The 22,362-nt window shown below is 52.8% G+C and overlaps 1 protein-coding gene across 6 annotated transcripts in view; it reads left to right on the forward strand.

Annotated features, from left to right (window-relative positions):
• The window catches only part of GAK (cyclin G associated kinase), a 55,716-nt gene that overhangs the window by 3,759 nt on the left and 29,595 nt on the right, over nt 1-22,362 (forward strand). For 2 of the 6 annotated variants that reach the window (XM_045990215.1, XM_045990227.1), the window contains 8 exons: nt 8,196-8,257; nt 8,956-9,015; nt 9,909-10,023; nt 13,181-13,323; nt 16,570-16,695; nt 20,145-20,234; nt 21,597-21,732; nt 22,056-22,168. In XM_045990215.1, the coding sequence (XP_045846171.1) occupies nt 8,196-8,257; nt 8,956-9,015; nt 9,909-10,023; nt 13,181-13,323; nt 16,570-16,695; nt 20,145-20,234; nt 21,597-21,732; nt 22,056-22,168 (845 nt within the window). Of the gene's footprint in view, nt 1-2,308; nt 2,353-7,270; nt 7,288-8,195; nt 8,258-8,955; nt 9,016-9,546; nt 9,685-9,874; nt 10,024-13,180; nt 13,324-16,569; nt 16,696-20,144; nt 20,235-21,596; nt 21,733-22,055; nt 22,169-22,362 lie in introns of those variants that run through there. The other 4 variants (XM_045990268.1, XM_045990258.1, XM_045990238.1 and 1 more) reach the window with 4 other exon arrangements.

Here is a 22,362-nt window from a genome sequence, read left to right on the forward strand (position 1 = left end):
AGCACAACATTTATGGAGTTGTCTGGCGGACGGAGTCCCTGGTGCTTCCTGTGGTCTGTCATCCGTAGGGGCCGTCAGCAGCTTGCCAGGGCCACCAGCCAGCGAGCAGGGGAGTTGGGACTGATGGTGCATCTTCGGTCACCCATATGGTGGCACAGGTCCACCTGTGGAGTGTGTCCTGCGGGGAGAAGTGTCCAGAGGATGTCACAGTGGAAGAAGCAGGTGGCAGTGCACCTGTTGGGGAGCCACCGGAGGTGGGCGTTGCTGGGGGGCAAGATGAGAGCTGCATGCCAGGGTTCCCGCGCCTTTTTGGTCTGTGCCTCTGTTGACTGCAGGTGCAAGTGGTATGCGGTGCCCGGACTGGGACATCATGGCAAGGTCACCGTGGTGGGGAGATTATTGTGGGAGGAAGTCACCCTGTGGGGAGGTCACTGTTGTGGGGAAGGGGAAAGGCTGCCCTCTGTCTTTCCATTGGCCCGGTCTGTTCCTCTCTGTGACCTCCTGCTATTGCATGGGCACATATCCCTGAAAAGTTTGTGGAGATCACATGAGGATAGGAGGTGGAGGTAACGGGGTGCCTGTTCCTAAGAAACACTGTCGATTGGTAACATATAGTAAGATCTCCTGGATTGCTCCTTGTGCTGCTGAGCCACGTTTCTTAGTGCTCACTGTCCCTGTGCCCCCCCCACCCCGAGTCCGTGACCTTGTGTAGAGCCCTGCTAGGCCCCCTGTCCCCACACCATCCTCACTGCAATGGGCAAACACTGTGTGGGCTTGTGTTGATTTGCGTTTCTCTGACTCATGAGTTTGAGCATTTTCCGTGCTTATTAGCTTATTCAGACCACTGTTTAGAATCATGCATGGATGCCCTATGCCTGTTTTTCTTTTAAGTAAAAACAATTTAAAGTGAGTTATTGGCATAATGTATTTGGCATAATGTAATTATGGCATAATTGGCATAATGTAAAATGTACAGAGTTTAGATGCTCTGATAAGGGTTTACGCCATGTAGCCAACCAGTCGTCGAGCAAGAGAACTGTTGAGTGACCCCACAAACCCTCCTGTGGCTCCCAGCCCCCTTCCCTGCCACCAGCCGCCCCAGCTCGGAGTTTCCCTCTCCCAGAGTATCCTGCACATGGCCCTGCACCCCGAGTGCTCTGTCCAGTTCTGAAGTTTGTTCCCTCCCTTGTACTGGCTTCTCTGTCCACTCGCTTGTTGATGGACACTTGGGTGTTTCCAGTTTGGACCATGATGAGTAAAGCTGCCAAGAACATTCTTCCACAGTATTTTTTGTGGCCATGTGTTTTGTCTCACGTAAAATACCCAGGAGTGGTATTTTGGGGTCTGGGTTGGATACAGGTCTCTTTGTGTGCAGCAGGCAGCACTGGTTTGTGTTCCCGGCAGCCACGCGAGGGCTCCTGTCCTCAGCTGGCACCTGCATCAGTATTGCCTGTCATCCTGATTGTCTCTGCTCTTGTGTATGCGTGGGGGTCGCTCTCTGGCGTGGGATTTCCACGTGCCTGATGATACTATGCGGGACGCTGTTTCTTCTGCTTATTAGACAGTTATGGGTCTTGTTTTGTGTGCAAAATGCCCTTTTGAGTCTTTTCTGTTTTGAATTGGGCTGGAGTTGTGGGAGTTTCTTATGGCAGATACAAGTCATGTATTTTTATATGATACACACAGATGCAGGTATGTGAGGAGAAGGAAGAAAGCCATAGGTGGGGTCACTGTTGTCCCCGGCCAGGCTGCCCTGGGGAGTGGGAGGCTGGTCTGGCCAGCGGAGGTGTCTTTGCCTGTGTCCAAATTCCAGAATGTGCACGGGGTCTTAGCAGTGCCTCCCCTGTCGTTTCTTTATGTGTCAGCAGTAATACTATTTCTGTTGAAGGTTTGTTTGATAGAGAGCAAGAGCAAGCAGGGGGAGCAGCAGAGGGAGAAGGAGAAGCAGACTCGCTGGGGAGCCAGACGCAGGACTCCATCCCAGGATCCGGGGGCCATGATCCGAGCTGAAGGCGGAGGCTTGACTGACTGAGCCCCAGGCCCAGCAGTATTAACTGTTTATATTTAAGCTTTGATTTTGAGATAATTACAGATATTGTAGTTTTAAGAAATGACACTGGTATACTTTGCCCATTTCTCTCAGTGGTAACATCTTGAGAAGCTAGAGTCGGCATCTTGGCATTGATGTCATCAAGACGCCGAAGTTTTCATCTCCGCAAGGACCCTTCCTGCCTCTTCACAGCCATGCCGACATTCTTAACCCTGGAAACCACTGATTTGCTCTCTCTCTCCAGTTTTGACATTTGTATATCCTTTTGGAATTGGCTTTTTTCACTCTGGAGTTCCAACCAGGTGGTTGTGTCCATAACGTGTTTGTGTTTATTGGTGATGAGCGTCCCATGGTATGGATGGACCCCAGTTTATGTGATCATTCACGGAGTGACAGACGTGGGTTGTTTCCAGATGTTTTAGGCTATTAGAACTAGAGTTGCCATAAGCACTTGTGGGGAAGGTTTGTGTGAGTGTCATTTCTTACTTTTCTGGGATCGGTGCCCAGGACTGCAGGTTTAGTTCTAGGAAACCGCCAGTCTATTCTTCAGAGTGGCTGTGCCATCTCCCATTTCTCACTAGCAATGGCTGAGTTTCTTGGGCCTCTCAAGCTCCCGTAAAAAATGCCACAGACTGGGGCATAAACAACAGGAATTTCTTCTTCCACTCTGGAGGCTCCTCATCCCAGAGCCAGTTGCCAGCAGTGGTGGTTCCTGGTGAGGTCTCTCCCCGCGGCTGGCAGGTGGTGTTGTCTCTGTCCCATAGGGGAGAGAGACCCCAGTCCTAACGAGTCAGAGCCCCACTATGAAGACCTAATTTCTGTAACCGCCTCCCTAAACCCCCCCGTGTGCTAATACAGTCACACTGAGAGACCTCAGCGTGTGGGGTCTGTACCCATGCAGCTGAGTTCTTAACCAGAGTGACCCAGTGTCCCTGGTCCTTGCCAGCATTTTGTGCAGCATTTTTATTTTTTATTTTATTTTTTTAAAGATTTTGTTTTTATTTATTTGACAAACAGAGATCACAAGTAGGCAGAGAGGCAGGCAGGGAGAAAGGAGGAAGCAGGCTCCCTGCTGAGCAGAGAGCCTGATGCGGGGCTTGATCCCAAGATCCTGGGATCATGACCCACGCCAAAGGCAGAGGCTTTAACCCACTAATCCACCCAGGATTGTGGTGCAGCATTTTTATTTGATCATTCTAGCAGGTGTGTAGGGATCCTGTATTGTGGCTTCAGTCTGCACGTCTCTGGAGGCTGACCACACACCTTTGTGGGCAGTATGTCTCTGCCTGTCCTGTTGTTTGCCTATTTTAGAATTGAGTTTTCAATTATCCCTGAGTTTTGAGAGTCCTTTATATATTCTGGAGAGAAGTTCTCCATCAGACGTGTGGTTTGCAAGAATTTTCTCTTTGTCAGCAGCTTGTCTTTTCATCTTAAACAGGGTCGTCTGCAGACCCACAGTTTTAATTTGATGAGGTCACATTCTCAGCTCTTCCTCACGTGACTTCTGCTTTTACTGTCACATCTGGGAGCCCTTGTGCCCAGCTCTGGATCATGAGGGTTTTTCCCCTATGTTTTGTCTAGGAGTTTCCTGCATTTACATTTGTACCTTCTGAATTGATTGTCATAGAAAGCATAAAGTTTAGATCAAAGTTGCTCTTTTTTTTTTTTAAGATTTTATTTATTTATTTATTTGACAGACAGAGATCACAAGTAGAGAGAGAGGCAGGCAGAGAGAGAGGAGGAAGAAGCAGGCTCCCTACCGAGCAGAGAGCCCGATGCGGGGCTCAATCCCAGGACCCTGGAATCATGACCTGAGCTGAAGGCAGAGGCTTTAACCCACTGAGCCACCCAGGCACCCCTTTTGTTTTGTTTTTTTGCACTGGTCATTGCACATGCTTCCACCAAGTTGATTTTGTGCCATTGTGAACCATCACTTGGCACATTTATGTGACTTTTGGGACTTTCCAGTTTTGTTGCATTGGGATCTTTGAATTCGTTCCTCCCCAGCACCACACAGTCTTGGTTAATGCAGCTACAGAACAGGTCCTGAAATTGGGAATTCTCTTTCAGGAAAAATTTCAAAAACAGAAAAGTAGAGTGACAGAACAAATGTCTGTGTTCTTACTATCCAGAATTAATTAACGTTGGTTTTTCAAAGATCATATTTGACTCCAGACCTTTTACAAAGTAATTAACCATCACAGACACTGTGAGTGGCTCTTTGACCTTCAGCCCCCTGACTGCGTCTCCCTCTCCTCAGAGGCACCACCACCGCGGACTTCCTGTTTGTTGTCTTTACTTTCTCTGCAAGCATATGTCCAGCGGTGGTACATAACACTGCTGCCGGGACGTTGAATGTTCCGAAGGTAATGTGTTTCAAGATTAGAAGATGCTTTTCACTTAGGGTCTTGTTGTCCTGATCTGTGATTGCCCGCTGTGTGTCAGGTGCTGTTCTGGATGCCGGCGGGAGAGCATTAAACAGATCTCCCAATGGAACATGTGGCACAGCATCAGGAGTCAGAAAGCATTAGGAAGAAGGAACAAAATTGGCTGTAGGTGGTTGGAGCGGGGTGAGTCAGAGGATGCCCCCAGGGAGGGGTGGAGAGCAGAGCCTGAGTGTGTGTGTGTGTGTATCTGTGTGTGTATGTGGCAGGGACCGGGCCAGGGTGCCCCAGGTAGGGTAGCGGGGCTCCAGGGGAAGGCCCTGTGAATGGGCTAGAGGGAGCATCCCGAGGACCTTATAGCCTTGCTGAGGCTCCTCTTTGGTTCTAGAGGCTTTTGGTCAAGCCCTTGGAACTGTCTGCCTGTAGTCTGTAAATAACAGATTTAGCTCTTTCTTTCTCATCTTTATGCTGTTTGTCTGTCTTTCTAGCTTTCTGGTGCTAGTGACAGTCCACAGTGGGAGGTATCACAGTGCTCCACAGACAAACCTGCCTTGGTCCCGAGATCAGAAAGCACCATTAAGGCTCCCATTAGCTGCAGGGTTTTGTAGTTGCCACTTGTCAGATTGAAGACATTCCCTCTCTTTGCTGAGAATGTTTCATGTTACTATTTTGAAAAGTTAGGGGCGCCTGGGTGGCTCAGTCGGTGAAGCATGTGCTTCGGCTCAGGTCATGATCCCAGGGTTCTGGGATCGAGTCCCACATCAGGCTCCTTGCTCAGCGGGGAGACTGCTTCCTCTCCTTCTGTCTCCCAGCTTGTGTTCTCACACTCTTTCTGTCAAATAAATTCATAAAATAAAATCTTTAAAAAAAAAAAAGTCATGAGTGTTTTTGCATGTTGACAGATGCTTTCTGTGTGTCTGTTGAGTGACAGATGAGTTTCGTGTGTCTGAGGAGTCTGCTCTCCCTATCCTTTGTGTCCTTTGCCACAGGGACTGTTTTTTGATGTCGAAACACTGTTGGTCATAGCATGTTGTTCTTGCTGGGTGTTGCCAGACTCGCTCTGCTGGTATTTTCCTGATGGTTCTGACATCTGTGTTAACGAGTGCTTTCTCATTATCTGTGATTGTGTCTGTGGCCTCACATGATGGGTTGGCATCTATTTTCTCCTGTCACTTAGGAAGGACTTTGTGCAAGATTGCTGTGCTCGTTCTTTCTTAAATGTTTCAGAGAATTCACCAGTGAAGCCATCTGTTTTCTATTTTTGTTACACAGATTTTCACTTATTTCTTTCATCTCTTTTCTTATATGGACTTGTTTTATTTTTTTTAGCAGGTCTCTTGAGATAAAAATGAGACACGAAGTGCACATGTAGGTGTCAGACACGTTAAATGTGTCCAGTACATATACACCTGTGTGGCTGTCGCCCTAGTCAAGGCAGTGAACACATCCCTCACCTCCACAGTGTCTGTCCTTCCCCATTACAGCCCTTTCCTTCCTGCACCCTTCTCCCTGGGACCGTCCCGATGTGCTTTCTGTTGCTGCAGATGAGTTAGTACTTTGTACAGTTCTCTGTAAGGGAGATCATGTGTCCCCTCTGCCTCCCATGTTGCTGTGGGAACAGTAGTCCGTCCTGGTTATTGCTGCGTTGTGTTCCATGGAGGGATGGTTGGTTTGTCTGTTTACTGCTAATGGACATGGTTCAGGCAATTACACATGAAGCCCCTGGGGCCCTGTGTGTACAAGTCATTGTGTGGATGTGGCTTCCATTTTTCGTAGGTAAATGCCCAGCGGTGTGATGACAGACAGGGCTGTTGAACTAGCTTACCTTTACCCACGGAAGAAACTACCAAGCTGTGTTCCCACAAGCAGGGTAGAAACCTCACTACTGGGATGTGGGTGGACCCACATCCTAGTAACACTGGATATGGTTTGTTTAAAACACTGAGGCCTTCTAATTAGACGCACACAGGTGTGTTTCTCTAAAGTGTGTGTTTCCCTAATACCCATTAGATGGGTATGATGTTGAGTATCTTTTCATGTGCTAACTCACCACTCGTGTATCTTTGGTGAACTTTTTACATAGTTCACCCATTCAAAATTTTGTTGCTCTGTTTTGGATTTTCTTTATATTTTCTAGATAGAGTCCTTTATTGGGTCTAGGATTGAAAGGGAAGCTAGGCCACCTGTGTGATTCAGTCTTTTAAGCATCTGACTTCCCACCCTCTCAATGGAGTATCTAAAAAACCAGAAGTTCTTTACTTTGATGAAGTTTGCTTGTCATTGTTCTTATTTGTGAATCATACTTCCGTTCTTAAGTCTAAGAAATCTCTAGGGCGCATAGAATTATAATTGTTTTGAGAGAGTGCACGTGCGCATGGTCCTGGCTGGGAGTGGAGGGGAGAGGATGGTGCAGAGGCAGAGGGAGAGAGAATCTTAAGCAGGCTCCATGCAGAGCACTATGTGGGGCTTGATCTCACAACCCTGAGATCATGACCTGAATGGAAATCAAGAGTCAGACACTCAACCGACTGAGCCATCCAGGCGCCCCTGAAATACAGTTAATTTTTGAATTGTGCATATAACCCATGATTGCCCTAAACTCTTTTATTAGTTATAGTAGCTTTTTGGGGGGGATAGATGTCACAATATTATCTACACAATCACTTTGTGTGCAAGAAAACCATTTTCACTTTTTCCTTTTCCGTCTGGATGTCTTTTATCTCTCTTCTTGCCTGATGGCACTGGCCAGTCTTCCAGTGCGATATTGAGTGGCAGTGGTGAGAACATCTGTCCTCACCCTATTCCTGCTGTGAGGAAAGCGTGGGGTCTTCTACCACTGGCATGAGGCTGACGGTAAGTCTCTTGTAGACACCTGTTACCAGGTTAGTGAGCGGCATCATGTTCCTAGTCTACTGAGAGGTCTTCGTTTCAAGATGTAATTTTCCACCATGCGAAACTAGTAAAAGCTAAGCAAGTTAATTCTGAAAACAAGAGAATTAAATTATTTTCAAATATTTAACCAGCTCTATTCAGTCATGATATCTGATGTTTTGTATATATTGTTGGGTTTGTTATGCCGACATTTTATTGTACTCAGAATTAAGAATTTGTGAAGAGGAGCGCCTGGGTGGTTCAGTCATTAGGCAGCTGCCTTTAGCTCGGGTCATGATCCCAGGTCCTAGGATCAAGTCCCACATGGGGCTCCCTGCTCAGGGGAGAGCCTACTTCTCCCTCTCCCCTCTGCTCCTGCCTATGTTCCCTCTCTGGTTGTCTCTGTGTCAAATAAATAAAATATTGAAAAAAGAATTTGTGAAGAATTCTTTGTATTTATATAGGGTACTAGATGTACTTTAAAGTTTTTTCGACTTTGGGCACTGCTAGCCTCTTTTATTCTAGATGCTGGTAATTTGTCCTCTCTTCTCTTTCTTGCTCTTGCTCCCTCTGTGATCAGTCTGTCCAGAATTTCTCAGTTTCATTATCTTGTTTTCAGAGAATTTTGGCTTTCAGAGGCTCTGGTATTACTGATTTTCTCCATTCTTTTCCTCATTGATCTCTGTTCCTACATTGATTTCCTTCCTGTCTCTGAAGCAGGCTATTTAAAAGACAGGATCATATCAATTAGGGCCATTCATGTTTGTGGAAAACAAATTGCCTGCCACAAGTCCAGTTTGTGTTTCACTACTTAATGAAGATATTTGTGAAGCTTACTATCAAATAAATTCATAGCACTGAACTGATATGCCTGTCTTTCTAATTTTCAGGAGGGTTTGCATTTGTGTATGAAGCTCAAGATCTGGGAAGTGGCAGAGAGTATGCCTTAAAGGTAATAAAGGATGACATTTACGTGGGGTTTTGGTGGATCACTTTAAGGAAATCTCTAAGTGGCACTGTTTCCAGAGATTTATTCCCATTATGTAGTATACGTTTCTTTTTTACAGTCTGTCCGTTTGTTCTTTCTGAGGGGAAGCCGTCAGCAGCTCTAGAGGACTCAGAGCTGTGGCTTCCAACTTTGGGCACAGGGTGACCTCAAGGCCAAGTGCCAAAATGAGGGGTCCACAGATAGCAGGGTTTTGAAAGCCACTGGTGTGAAATGTGTGTGCATAGCTTGTGTGAACACAGGGATTACGGGGTGGGGGAGCCCCCTGGGGTGCACAGCAGGCCTCACGGGGGTGAGGGGTGCATGTGGGGTTTGTAGGCTGCTGTTGAGGCGTAACTGACTTTGAAGATCTGGAGCATAGACCCACATCTCTGTGACTGTCTTCTCCCATTTTCCTTGGTTGTTTCACTTTGCTCTAGCCTATTTGGAGAAAAGCCTCCTATTTTTAGTTTTTGTTGTGTCCTTGGATCGTAAAGGACCATGTTCAGGGGTCTCTAACCTTCTGTCAGATTTTTACACAGGCCAGATATTAAATATGGGTAAGCAGGTTGTGCTTGTAGGTAGCACTATGTTTTTTCTCTTGGGTGTAGACTAGAAAGATAAACACTCCTTAATCTCTTCTTGTTTGTTATTTCCTGATACAGAGATTATTGTCTAACGAAGAGGAAAAGAACAGAGCCATCATCCAGGAAGTGTGTTTCATGGTATCCTTTTCCTGGGACTGCACGCACACGCGGGCACCTAGGGAGGCCTGCTTCATGCTGCGGGTGCTGGCTGCTGCAAGGCTGCTCTGGTGCCCTTCGGGGTGTACTAAAATTGGCCTTCTGCTTTCACTGGACCTGTCTATGGGGTGTTCTCAATAGACGGGAGTTTTCTGCTTTTCTCCTCACTCCCAGGGTAATAGCAGGAGGCTCGGTAGCTTTGGGCATGGAAGTGTTCCGACCCAAGAGGTCTCTGGGTCCCGCAGAGGGACCAATTTCCTGCCCTCTGCCCCATAAGGAACCTGACGTGGCCCACGGCGCCCGGCCACCAGCTGCGCTCTGGCTATCGCCAGGGCCCTTGCAAGGCCTGGTTCCTCTGGGCCTCCGTGACCCTTCTGGCCGGCTACCCCACCCTGAGCACGGATGCTGGACGTGTGGGATTTTTCTTTCTGGCTCTCCACTCTGGTGCACGTTCTCCCTCTGCAGGGGTCTTGGCCTCTGCTGTCAGAATGTGTTCTCTTTTCTCTCTCAAAGCTCTGTCACCGTGAGCCCGCTGGCTTCCTGAGCCAAGGGTCCTCGCCTTGCAGAGGCTGGGTGGATTCGTTCAGTGCTCGTGGCCTCCCACATGCTGCCCGTACCCTCTGTCTGCTGTCCTGCCTGGCCCATGGTCAGGTGTGTGCTGCCAGCATGGCGGAGGTCTTCATCCCACCTTCCCCTCCCAACCCTACCACCTGCCTTTCTAGTCGCCCCCACCGGCTCTCCATCTTTCTGCCCCAACGTGCTGGGATTGTAAGGTAATTTCATTCAACATTTTGACTCTAGTGTCTTAATATTGTATGTATATTTGTTTTTAAATGTGCAGACTTACGCATTCTCCTTTAACAAGACACCTGCAGAAAAAACTTTCTGGCCATCCCAATATTGTCCAGTTTTGTTCTGCAGCGTCCGTAGGGAAAGAGGAGTCAGACACTGGGCAGGCTGAGTTCCTGCTGCTCACCGAGCTCTGCAAAGGTAACATTTTGTTAGGGTCAGAACCGCAGCAGCATCACGGGTTCAAGGGCTCAGCTGTAGTAGCGAGGGTGGGCTTGCTGCTGTGGCCCTTGAGGGCACACAACCCAGTGGCATCAGGCACTCCCTGTGTTCTTAGGGGTCGGAGGGACCCAGGGGCCTTCCAGAGAGTTCCAGGGGCAGAGCAGTCGTGTGAATATCTGTGGATGGTACCAAGAGAGCAGAGGTGTGGAACGTGCCTGGTCCCTGTGGTAGGGCCTTGGTCCATCTGCTCCACCGAGGATTAGGGCTTACCCATGTGGGTAAGAGCATCTGCCCTGCTGGAGTTCACAGTCTCTGTGGGTGACTAGAGTGCACGTTGTTGGAGAAGCGTGGGATGGGTACAGAGGCTTTGCCAGGAGGGCCTGGAGCCAAAAGCAGGAGCCACCGGGTGCCATGAGCAGAGTGCACATGGCTCTCGGTTACCGGGAGTGAGTGCTGGGAGTGTGCCTACGGCCCACAGCCACCCAGCCAAGAGCTGTGCTGGCGGGAGGCGCACTCACAGAAGGAGAGGGTGGGGGCCATGAGCCCAGGCACCCAGGAGGAGTTGTGCTAAGCAGGCAGCGGGCCGAAGTGTTGCGCACGAGGTGGGCAGCTGGCAGTGGCAAAGCCAGGGCAAGGAATCCCTCGGGTGTAGGGATCTTTGTCTAAGGACAGGGGAGTGAGGTGCTTCTCCAAATGGGGCTTCCTTTCTGAGAAAGACCTGCCACCTGAGGCATCTTCTCATGCCCGCATGTTCACCTGTTCTCTCTTCAGGGCTCCGCAGGGTCCCTTAGGTCCCCACCACAAGATGTTCAGCCAGCACCCCCTTTGTGATGCATACTTGTCCTTGACCATAAATGCTGGTGCACGGAACTGCCGCGTGTCTGGCGTGTGAGCCCGGCAAGCCTGTGGACAGGCCTGCCGGGGGCCTGTTGGTGGGGGTGCCACGTAGGGGCCCCAGCGGCATGTGTTGGGCAGCATGTGTGAGGCTGCACATGGCTTCCCATCTGCTGCTGGTGCTGCACATATCTCGCCCCGCTTTCCACAACTCACGTCTCTGGTTCATTTATCATGCCGTCCATTCCCCTGTAGGGCACTTAGCATGCTTCTGGATTGTTTTCATTCTGGGTTTTCGAAGGCTTTGGGTTCACTGGGGCCCCAGGGTTGGGGCCTGGCACTGGCAGCTCACAGCACTTGCACTGTGGGGCGGCGCGGTGCTCCGTTTGGAGCAGACCCACCGAGCACACCCCTCAGGCTGGCACTGGCCTGGGACTGCTTGTCCGGGAGCAGCACAAGGTGCTCGGGGTGCTCGCAGGGCAGGTGCTGAGGGCTACGGGGCATGGGGGTGGAGGGTGGAGGGAATCCTAGGGAGGGATGTGGATGTCAGTCCCACTGAAGGAGGGCCTGGATGTGTGCACACAGTTCCCCACCCCTCCCTGGCCCTTACCCCCCAATCTTGCCCTCCACCATGCCCTCTCCAGGAGCGTTGCCACCGTTAGGGTTGTTACTTTTAAAAAGATTGCTCTTAATTCTCAGTGGACACTGACATTGTGATGCCCCTGCCATGGCTGACTCATTCCCATTACCTGCGGCAGCATGGCCGTCCATGTGTCACCCCTGCTCTGGACCCGTCAGCAATACCTTGTGGGGCCTGTGCCTTGCCTACATCAGGGGGAGGAGCAGGTTGTTACTTCCTGAGGGCGCCTGTCTCGCCTGAGCGTGGGGTGCAAGGCTGGGATGTAGGCGTGGCTGGGAGAGGGCGACAATGGCTTGTTCCAGTGGAGTGAGGGCCAGACGGGCTTGTGGGCAGAGTTGGGTGGACCATCAGAGTGAAGACTCCATGGCAGACAGGTCACTGGGCAGGAGTGTGCAGGTCCTGAGCCACCACTGTGCCGTCTGCCGAACACTTAGAATCCACTTCATGTTTGGAAGCCGCGTCCCTTGGCATGGCTGCATGCAGGCATGGTGCTTCATTGCCTCACCCAGACAAAGCAGACAGACCCCAAGCAAAATCCTCAGTGAGGGCTGGATAGTCCCATGTGTCACAGAGAAGAGTCTGGGGAAAGGGTGTGTACATTTCTAGGCTAAGCAGAGATGGCTCCCTCAAAGCTGATGTATGAGCCAGTTGCTGAAGGCAGGGAGAGAGGAAAACCATTCTAGCTGAGAGTACGGCATGTGCAAAGGTCTTGGGGCCTATGACTGGAGGGGAATCTGTTGGGGGGGGGGGTGGCAGGAGATGAGGCCTGTAGGGTGGTAACAACCTTGGTTCTGCATGGAGGGGATGGGTCCCCATGGTGCAGTGTGCCCAGCAGACGGAAGGAGCTGGGGCCTGGAGCCAGGAGGGAGCAGTGCAGACCCAGGAGAGGTTGGGCTCTGGGAAGAGGCTCTGGGCAGGGGCCAGAGGTAGGAACAGGGCTGTAGGGTTAGGGTTAGGGTACTGAGACATGTGGTGTATAGGCAGTCCGTAGAGGCAGGCACTAGGGGCATGAATGTGGTGTTCCCAGTGGAGAGGTGGCACGTGGTCACGGAGGAAGCCATCACCCTGCCTGTGACAGAGTTAACGGGCCCTGTACTGAAGTCTCCTGGCTTCCCTGCTCTGGGTCCAAGGACGTCAGGGCCCTGGGCTAGAGTGACAGGGAAAAGTGGCTGCAGGGAAGCGGCCCCCAGGTGACAGCCCTGAGGGAGGGCAGGGTCCATGGCCTCCAGCCCCTTGGGCAGGTCTGTGCCCCCAGCATACTTGCCAGACCACACACTGTCCGTGGACAGTCTGCACCTTCAGTGAGAGATATGTGGTGACCGAGGTCTACTGCTCACAGGCGTGGAAAGGTAGCGCTCTGAGAGCGTGTCTGTGTCCAGGGTCCGTGTGCTCAGAGTTGCCATGTTGTGCCTGACTGCGCAAGGCCCAAGGTCCGCCGTGAACACCGCGTGCACCGTTGGCCAGCGCTCATATGCTGCGTTGGTGTCGTTCTCGGGGAGGAGGCTCTGGAAGTTGGTTTTCTGGATGTGTGGCTTCGGCCTCAGGGCCCCAGGAGCGGCTGCAGCGGGTTGGAGCGGTGGTAGGGGGCCGCCCAGCTGTGCTGCTGGGCTAGGGGCAGCGTTTCTAGCTCCGTGGTGATGTGAATCTGATTGTGTCTTCCAGGGCAGCTGGTGGAATTTTTAAAGAAAATGGAATCTAGAGGGCCGCTCTCGTGTGATACTGTTCTGAAGATCTTCTACCAGACATGCAGAGCGGTACAGCACATGCACAGACAGAAGCCGCCCATCATCCATAGAGACCTCAAGGTACTGTGTCCTGCCTGTCCTGCGGGCCTGCACCCCTGCCCCTGGTCAGGGTGTCCAGCTGGCTGGCAGTCTGTGATGGCTTTTCCAGAGAAGAGGGATGTAGTTGTTTTAGAACAGGTTTCTGGAAGCTTCCCCATTGAAGCAGGGCCGAGCCCTCTTTCTGTGTCAGCTTTGCGGTGTCCTGGGGCTTCGTGCCTCCTGTGTGCCTGTCACTCCACCCACCTGCCCTCCAGCTGGCTCTGGGGTGCTCATGCCGAGGTTCCTTTCCTTCCACCCGCTGGAACCAGGAGGAGAATTGCTTCCCCTCTGGGTCGTCCATGCCCTTGCCCCTCGACGATCCGTCCCCAGGCAAAGGCTCTGCGGTATCCCGCCGTGGGCTCAGAGGTTGCTTTCCCTCGGGGAACCGTACTTCTGAGAAGTCCCGGTTTCCCTTTTCTGGACTATTAATGAAATGGAGTGGTTTTTTCTGTGTATGGAGTCAGTACTTTCTTCAGTCAACTTGTTTTTTCCTTTTTTCTTTCTTGTTTGTTGTCCATCAGGTTGTTTTTGATTAGCAGGAGCTCCTCTGTTCTTCTGGTGGCCTTTCCACATTGTGTGTGCTGCAGGGGCTTTCTCTGGCCTTCTTTTTATTTCCCCTGTTGTGTCTTTGGCGAAGTCCAGACTTGGGGAAGCTTGCCGGGCATCCACGCAGCTCCTATCCTAACTCTGCCCACATCTTGAGGTACCAGATTGTATTTGCTGAAGAACCTTACAATCCCTTAGTATCATTTCTTGTCTGGTCTATGGCCAGCTCTACCAGATTTTTCTTTAGGTGTGATGTGTCTCTCACCTGGCGGGCCTGGAACAGCGCCCTCTCCTCCTTGGCTCCAGCGGGGGGGGGGGGGGGGGGGGGGCTCTTGCCGTGCATCCAGGGAGGCACTAGCACCCCATGTGTGGGGCAGCATCTTTGTTTAGACTTGAACCTTGGACAAGCCTCAACTTTTCCTTTTGTCCCTCAAACCTGAGAGGTTGGCAGGTGCCCCCCCCCCCCCCCACCTGTTGCAGAAGACTGGGGACAGGAATGACTATCCTGAAGGTACCTGGGTGGCTGCAGGCCCGCATGCCAGCCATCCCTTCCCTGCTGCCTGGATGGGCCTTCCTCATTCGACCGGGTGGCTGGTGGATTTTCATGTGGCATGAAGACTCCCGGTTTGCATATTAGTGCATGTGCTGGTGGGCGGGAACTTAAGGAGGGTAAAACTAGTAAAGACTCCGTGTTAAAGCTGGCCTGCCTTGGATATCCCTTGTCTTCTCAGTGCCCTGTGTTCACCAGAGGCCCACAGTCTCCGTGGCTAGTCCATGGGAGTCATCGCGTGCCGCTCTGCAGAGGGGCAGGTGCGACACGGGGATGGCAGAGGCCATGGGGACACGTGTCTTTCTCCCTATCTTGCTCCTTTGCATGGCTCCGTCCAACACTGCAGGCTGCAGAGTATAGCGCTGGTGTCTGGCTGTTGGCTCAGCCTTATGGCTCCGAGGTCTGGCCATCTGGTGAGGCCCTCGCTCGGTGCGTGTGTCGTGAGAGCCAGCTCACTTGCTTGATGCCTGCTTCCTGAGTTGCTCTTGTCTGTGCTCTGGCTGTGGAAGGTGCTTGCACCCTCATGGGATGTTGCCTCCGGCAGCGCGTCGAGGCCCCTGTGCCCGTGCTTTGCCAACAGCCCTTGGTGTTGCCACACGGTGTGGGTGTGGCTTATGGACTTCAGCTGGATTTTCCTTCCATTAACGAGCATCTTTTCAAGGGTGTCAGGGTTTGGACTCCTCTTTGGGGAGGAAGAATTTGTGGAAGAATTTGCCTGATTTTCCCTTGAGGTATAACTTCCTGTTGGGTTTCTTGGAGCCCCGTGTGGTCATGCCATAGCTGGCATCATCGCCCTGAGTAGCGAGTGTCTTCGATGGGGTACTCCTTGTTTCATGGGGAGCTTCTGTGACTTGCTGAGGAGTTGACACTGCCCAGGCATGTTGTCCTGGAGACACCTGGAGTCCGCCATTGCGTGTCGGGGCAGGTCTTCCTCGGTCCATTGTAGGTGGCCATCCAGCACCTTGCCTGGATGGCTGTCCTGTGCCTGTGTCCTTCAGTGCGACCTCACGTGGGCCTGGCGCCCTGCAGATGTCCTGTGGGGCTGTCAGTCCTGCTCCCTGTGCTCCTCTGCCGCCTTTAATGGGGCTTCTCGGGGACCACACAGCTCTTTTGGACTATTTGTGTCTCCATGTAAATCTTTGAATTAGTTTGTCAGGTTCCACCCCAAAACCTTTCCAGAATCTGATTTAAATTGCCTTGACTGTCTCCCAGAGTGTGAGCTTGACAGGCTTTTCCTATAAAAGGCCCTACTTGAAACATGTCAACTTTGCATGCCAGGCCTGCTGGATAGTGCATCAGGCCGCAGGAGCAGTCTGGCGCGGCCATGCAGGTCATGCTGCGGAAGCACTCATGTCACAGAAGGGAAGTCTCCTCAACCACCTAGGTGTGCGGGCCATGCAGAAGCCAGTAGTGGCCAGAGCTGATCCTGGCCCATAGTCTGGGGCCTGCCTTAGGGCGACCCCAGCAGATCTGTGCCTGTCATGTTAAGAATATGGTCCAATTCCTTGTCGCTTTTAGATTTGAAGAGTTTATCTCAATTATAGTTTTCTGAATAGAGGTGTTTTGTGTATCTTTTGTTTGATTTCTTCCTAGGTTCTTGATATGTTGGGTGATTTTAAAATGGCGTGTTAATTTTTTTTTTTTTTTTAAGATTTTATTTATTTATTTGACAGACAGAGATCACAGGCAGGCAGAAAGGCAGCCAGAGAGAGAGGAAGGGAAGCAGGCTCCCTGCTGAGCAGAGAGCCCGATGAGGGGCTCGATCCCAGGACCCTGGGATCATGACCTGAGCCGAAGGCAGAGGCCTTAACCCACTGAACCATCCAGGTGCCCCTGGCGTGTTAATTTTTGATGTTCTAACTGTTTTAAACTTTTTTGGTGTATATTATTGATTGGAGTTATCTTTGATTTGCGGTTGATTTTAACTTTTTTCCTTTTATTTTTCTGAGTTACGTGTTTTTAAAAGGTACACATACTGATTTGGATCAGAAAGAAGTTACGAAGCTGTGTTTTCCTGTTTGTGGAAGGCTCCTCACTGTGCCCTAGGGAGCCCCGTCCCATCTCTCCAGCACCCCCCAAGCCTGGGTCTCTGCAGCCCAAGTTCATAAGGATTGTCTTCTGGGATTCTGCAGGTGGAAAATTTGTTGCTCAGTAACCAAGGGACCATCAAGCTCTGTGACTTTGGCAGTGCCACGACCATATCGCATTACCCCGACTACAGCTGGAGCGCCCAGCGGCGGGCCCTTGTAGAGGATGAGGTGAGCGGGGGACTAGGGGAGGCATGGCCTGTGTCCTGGTCTGCTCTGCCTGCGTCTCCTTCCTATGACGCTGTGCCCTGTGAAGACAAGCAAGTCACACCCTGGTGTTCACCTCCTAGGCCTGTCTTTGGACTGGGAAACACCAAATTTGAGGGTTATCTCATGTCTCCATCACTTATCTCATCCCAAAAGTGCCTCTTACGGCTTTTTTAAAAAAGATTTGTATTTATTTATTTGACAGAGATCACAGGCACAGGCAGAGAGAGAGGAGGAAGCAGGTTCCCTGCTGAGCAGAGGGCCTGATGCGGGCCATGATCCCAGGACCTTGAGATCATGACCTGAGCCGAAGGCAGAAGCTTAACCCACTGAGCCACCCATGTGCTCCAGTGGCGTGAGGCACATTCATGGTTGCTCGGCTGACACCACCATCCCTTCATAGAACCTGGTCACCATCCCAAATCTGGCTACTTAAAAAAATATATATCGGTTAAAGTTAAACATCAGGGGCTCCTGCAGGAGACCCCAGAGGGGATTGGTGAGTGTGCCCTGAGCACACGTGACTGCGGGGAGGGGCAGAAGGGCTCCATGGTGTGCCCGCATTCGGAAGCCCCAGCGCTGCACACTCCTGGCGGCTTCTACTGTGACGAGCAGCTCACAGAAACCACACATGCAGACAGAACACAGGACACCGGGAGCCACAAGGACTGACGGGGTCGGGGAGGTGCTGAGGCCGTGCTCTGCGGGTACTTCAAGGCAAGCCTTCTGGGAAAGAGCCTGAGGCAGAGGCCTTGAGCCAGCAGGCCACCCACTCTGCCCGTCAGGACCTGTCCCACCAGAAGCTCGCCTGGAGTCAGATCTGCACAGAGCAGCTGTTGCTTCTCATGGAATCCATCACTGTCTACTTCAGGCCTCAGACTAGATTGTCAGGGGTCAGAGCACAGGTTCCTAGATGGACTGTGCTCATCAAGGGAAGGGTGTCTGTCCTCCCACGCTCCATTACTCAGTCGGGAGATGGGTCCAGTCACCCCAAAGCAGCACGTTCCCACTTCTGTGTGGCAATATTTATAAGACAGTTGTTCCCAGCAAAGTGCAAATGTGTGACTGTTCTCCTTAAGCCACTTGGCAGGGCACAGTGACTCAGAGACGTGGGAAGGGGTCCCTTGGTCCCGTGTGGTGGGGGGTTGGTTTAGTAACCACCTCGTGAGCTCTGAGTCCTGCCCCATTCACGGACTTGAGTAGACCCTCAGAAGTGTGCGACCAACCCCCAAGGCTCGTGCACCCCTATTTTGGTGGTGGTTCCTTCCATCTTCCATCCGCGGGGCAGGGATGTCTGCTTGCTGTGAGTCTCAACCTGTGTCCCCTCCTGACCCTGCTGTGTGCCGCAGTGGCCCCACACCCCACCCCGCTATAGCAGGAGCCCCCGCCCCTCATGTGCTGACCGTTCATAGGGACTTGGGGCTCCCGTTTTTTCCATGGTTCATGGGGAATCCTCAGTTATTTTGGTGCCAAAGTGCCCCAGATTTGCTTCACACTTGGCCCTGTGTTCTTTGACATTCTCCCATCATTTTGGAGCCCTTGTCTGCTTTCTGGAGCAGCAGGATATTCTGAGCTCAGCAGGTGCCGATCCTGTCTAGCCTGGGCATCTGTGTTCCTCAGAGGAGGGCTGTCACCTCGGAGTGGGAGATGGTATCACAGACCAAACTCTGGGTGCGTGGATGCGTGTGTGCAGACCTACACATGCGTCCTTCTGTTAGAAGTCACGCCTCTGAGTTGGCACCTCCACTCTGGCCTGTCCGGTGAGCTCCCTGCCCCACCCCACATCCGTGTGTCCCTCTTTCCAAGTGAGTGGCCCAGCATCATCCCTTATGCATCCACTTGTCCCAGTGTTGCTAGAGAAGACACATCTCCTGGCGAGAACGCAGGGTCCATGTGTGCTTCTGGCATGCCCCCTCCCCCCAGTCTGCACCCCAGACCAAGTGCCTTGGATTTGGTCTCTCTCCTTCCAAGTGCTTTTGTTACTCATTTGAAATACATTTTGGTGTGTCTTTTTTAATTTTTCTTTTTTTTAACTGATAGACTGGTCCTTTTGAGCAGTCACAGGTTTGCAGAATGGAGCTGAGAGCAGGGTGCTCCCCCATCGCCCACACACTTCCCTCTTTGTCCTGCTGCAGGGATGAGCATATGGGTGTGCATCCCCAGGTCCCCGTCCCCCTTGTGCCCCACATGCTCTTCTGGTTTCTGTCTGCTGTTTCTCCTTTGTGGTCTCTCCTGGGTCCGTGCACCTGTGTCCCTCGACAGTGAGACCCTGTGCTCTTTGGCCAGAACCTTGTGCTCACTGTCAGGCTGTGTCCGATGTCCTGCCCTCTGCAGACTTAGAGACAGCAGCACACTGAGCGGCCCGTGTGTGGGTTCTCATGTGGGAGTCCCTGGAGGTGAGCCCGGATGCACAGTGGCTGGGTCTGTGACTAAATCCAGATGTTGAAATCAGGGTTTTAATGGAAGCTTATCAGACACACATACCAGCGCAGAACTGTAAGTGTGCCACGGGGTGACGTGTCCTGTGTGGGTGCCCCTGTCACCTCTCATCTGGACTGGACGGTGCCCCCAGCTTCGCCTGCCTCCTGTGTTCTAAGTGAATCCTGCCTGAGTGCAGGAGTGTGGTTTTCAGGAATGGCCTGCTCAAGGCCCTCAGCTGCTTTGATCATGTTCTCGTTTATCCCTGAGGAGTTGCAGGAGTTACAGGCCATGCGCATGACCCCGTATTGGCCACGGGGCTCACATGCCCTCAACCCACCTGAGGCCGGCCTGTGCAGGGCCTTGCTCTTGAGGAGCAGACCTGCGGGTGGAGAGCAGTTTGTCAGCCTTTCCGTGTGTCTGCGGAGGTCTTGGAGTCTGCGGCCTTGTGGTTGCTGTTTGTGCGTACTGTGTACGGAGACCCCGTCCTCACCAGTTGTGTGGGCCTCCGCTGTGCGTGCCACTAGCCTCCCTCTCATCCATCCCATGTCCCACCCTGTGTACTCGGGTCTCAGCGTTCCTGACGTAAACACCTGGCCAACTGGGTGGATTTGGTTTAGTTCCCTCTCCTGTTAGAGAAAGTGCTTCCATAAGAACGTGTCAGGAAGCTTCTTTTGGAATAGCACTTCTCTCGCAGACACATGTGACCCAACCCACAGCCCTGGGCCAGAATCCCCACGGGCCAGGTAGCTGGGACACCCACAGTGAGGGCTTGGTGTGGCCGCTCCAGTGAACACCAAGGCATTACAGCAGGCGGCAGCAGGGGTGAGGAGGGAGGCGAGTGGCTGGCCGTTGCGGTGGAGCACAGTGGCATGTCAGGAATGTCATTCGAGAACGTCCTGCAGTGTGTGCTGGAAGGCGGCACAGCAGCCATGCAGAGTAAGGAGCCGTCCTCGCGTATGGCCTTTTCTCTGAAGCGTATGTGTCTGTTTCAGATCACCAGGAACACCACACCCATGTATAGGACACCGGAGATGGTGGACTTGTACTCGAACTTCCCAATTGGCGAGAAGCAGGACATCTGGGTGAGACTGCGCCGCAGTAGTGCCCGGGCCACCCTGCCTGTGGGTGCGCAGGGGACCCTCGGGCACAGAGTCCAGCCTGCTGTTCTGCTTACGTTCCCGCCAGTGTCCCTTTTTCCTCCGTTTTCTTCTTCCATTGCTTTCATAAGAGTCACTTGTGAGTGCCGTCAGCAGAGACGCACTGAGTAAAGTTGGGGGGTGTCTGCGTGCAGCGGCGTCCCACAGGGCTCCCTGGGATGCTGTGTCTGGGACATTGCTCCTGTGGCAGATCTGCTGCCTGCAGGCTTGGACCTGAACCCTCCGGATGCAAGGACATCTGCTGTCCTGGCCAGAGCCTCTTTGGAGAGGCCGTTCATGCCATTGGACTGGCCATCCCAGGCTTGGAGTGCTCGGCCGGTCGGGCACTGGCCAGAGTCAGTACCAGGCCCTGATGCCTAGGTGACCCTGCTCCTTTCCCCTTTCTGAAACCCTGTGGCAGTCCCTTCATGGCGTGGGCATTATGCCTGGCTGTGTCCCTCCTGGGGTCCAGCATCAGGGTGCAGAACTTGGGGAGTGCTGCCCTGAGTGGCCTGGGGCTGCCCCGCCTGGCCTAAGACCAGGGACAGGAGCACCTCGGGCCCAGGCCTCCCCTGAGGGCTCAGAGTTCGGGCCCTGCTGTGGATGTGAGCATCTGCACCCTGAGTGGTGCTGAGAGCCCTTGAAGCATGGGAGTCGGTAAGACGTGTGTGTGAGAGCCATTTCTCACGATAGCGCCAGCCCGTGGTGTCTTCTTTCCAAATGGTGTTGATCCCAGACAGGTGCCCTCGGCACGTCTGGACCAGAGGACTCGCCCGTTCGCACACGGAGCTGGACAGTGAAACGGCATGGGTGCTGAGGGCTTGGCCTCTCCTGGGCCTCAGAGCGCGGCTTGTTCTCAGTGAGAGCAGGATGTGTGTGGGGACCGTGCTGCCCTATTGGTCCGCCGCCTCCCTGTCATCCATCATTCCGGGGACATGCCTCCATGGCCCTGCACATTTGCTTCCTGTGTTGCTGCTGCTATAGCTCGTGTAGCTAGCACGGCCAGTCCTTCCCGCAGCTGCCCTGCCAGCCCCAGATGCTGGCGTGTAGGACTTTCCGTTTCCATGCGAAAAGAAGACATGGTTGTTTGTTCACAACTCAGACCTTGGTAGTTAGCTCCTGAGGAGGGTGGAAAGGGGGCTGTGGCCGCCCGTAACTCAGACCAGGGTGTGGCTCCATCTTCCACAGGTCAGCTGGGTCTTGACTGTCCTGGGCTGTGGATCCAGACCCCAGGACAGACCGCTCCCCCTCCCCTCTGCCCTCCACCCCCCACCACCTGCACGCCCCTCACCTCTGCTCTCCCCACAGGCCCTGGGCTGCATCTTGTATTTGCTGTGCTTCCGGCAGCATCCTTTTGAGGATGGAGCAAAACTTCGAATAGTCAACGGGAAGTTCTCAATCCCCCCTAATGACACCCGGTATTCCGTGTTCCACGACCTCATCCGTAAGTCCCACAGGCAGGGACCTTGAAAGACACGTCTTCTGTCACTTCTCAGGACTGTCTGTCCCCTGTCCCTCGCGGCTGTGTGGTGGCCCCCCTTAGGGGCTTTTCCCCGGGCTCACCCCCCTTGTGAATTCTCGGTGCTTTGAATGGCCCATCCTGGTAACTTTGTGCCATTTTGGGGTTTTCTGTCTATGTTCTAGTTTGCTCACTCACTTGTGCAATTTGGTGTGAGTGAGCCAAGGGGCTTCCAGGGTCCGTGACCTTGGGGAGAGCAGACACTGCTGTCCCCAGCCCTGGCCCGAGCTCCCCTGCCTGTGCCCTAGGTGCCACGCTGAAGGTCAACCCTGAGGAGCGGCTCTCCATCACAGAACTGGTCAACCAGCTGCAGGAGATTGCGGCTGCCAGGAACGTCAACCCCAAGTCTCCCATCACTGAGGTAGGGGCCTTGCCAGGTGTGGCCTACAGTGGTGTGGTCAGGACGGTCTTGTGAGCGGCCCCATCTGCTCTGGGGCAGGTGACATGGCTCCTGATGGGGCTCACGAGTGCCAGGGAGCTTCCACAGCCTGGGGTGATCTGAGTTCCCTGAGGGAGCTTCGTACCTGATGAGAGGTGGGCTGCTCTGTGGGGTCA

The sequence above is a fragment of the Meles meles genome, chromosome 2 (genome assembly GCF_922984935.1).
Source record: "Meles meles chromosome 2, mMelMel3.1 paternal haplotype, whole genome shotgun sequence".
Taxonomy (NCBI): domain Eukaryota; kingdom Metazoa; phylum Chordata; class Mammalia; order Carnivora; family Mustelidae; genus Meles; species Meles meles.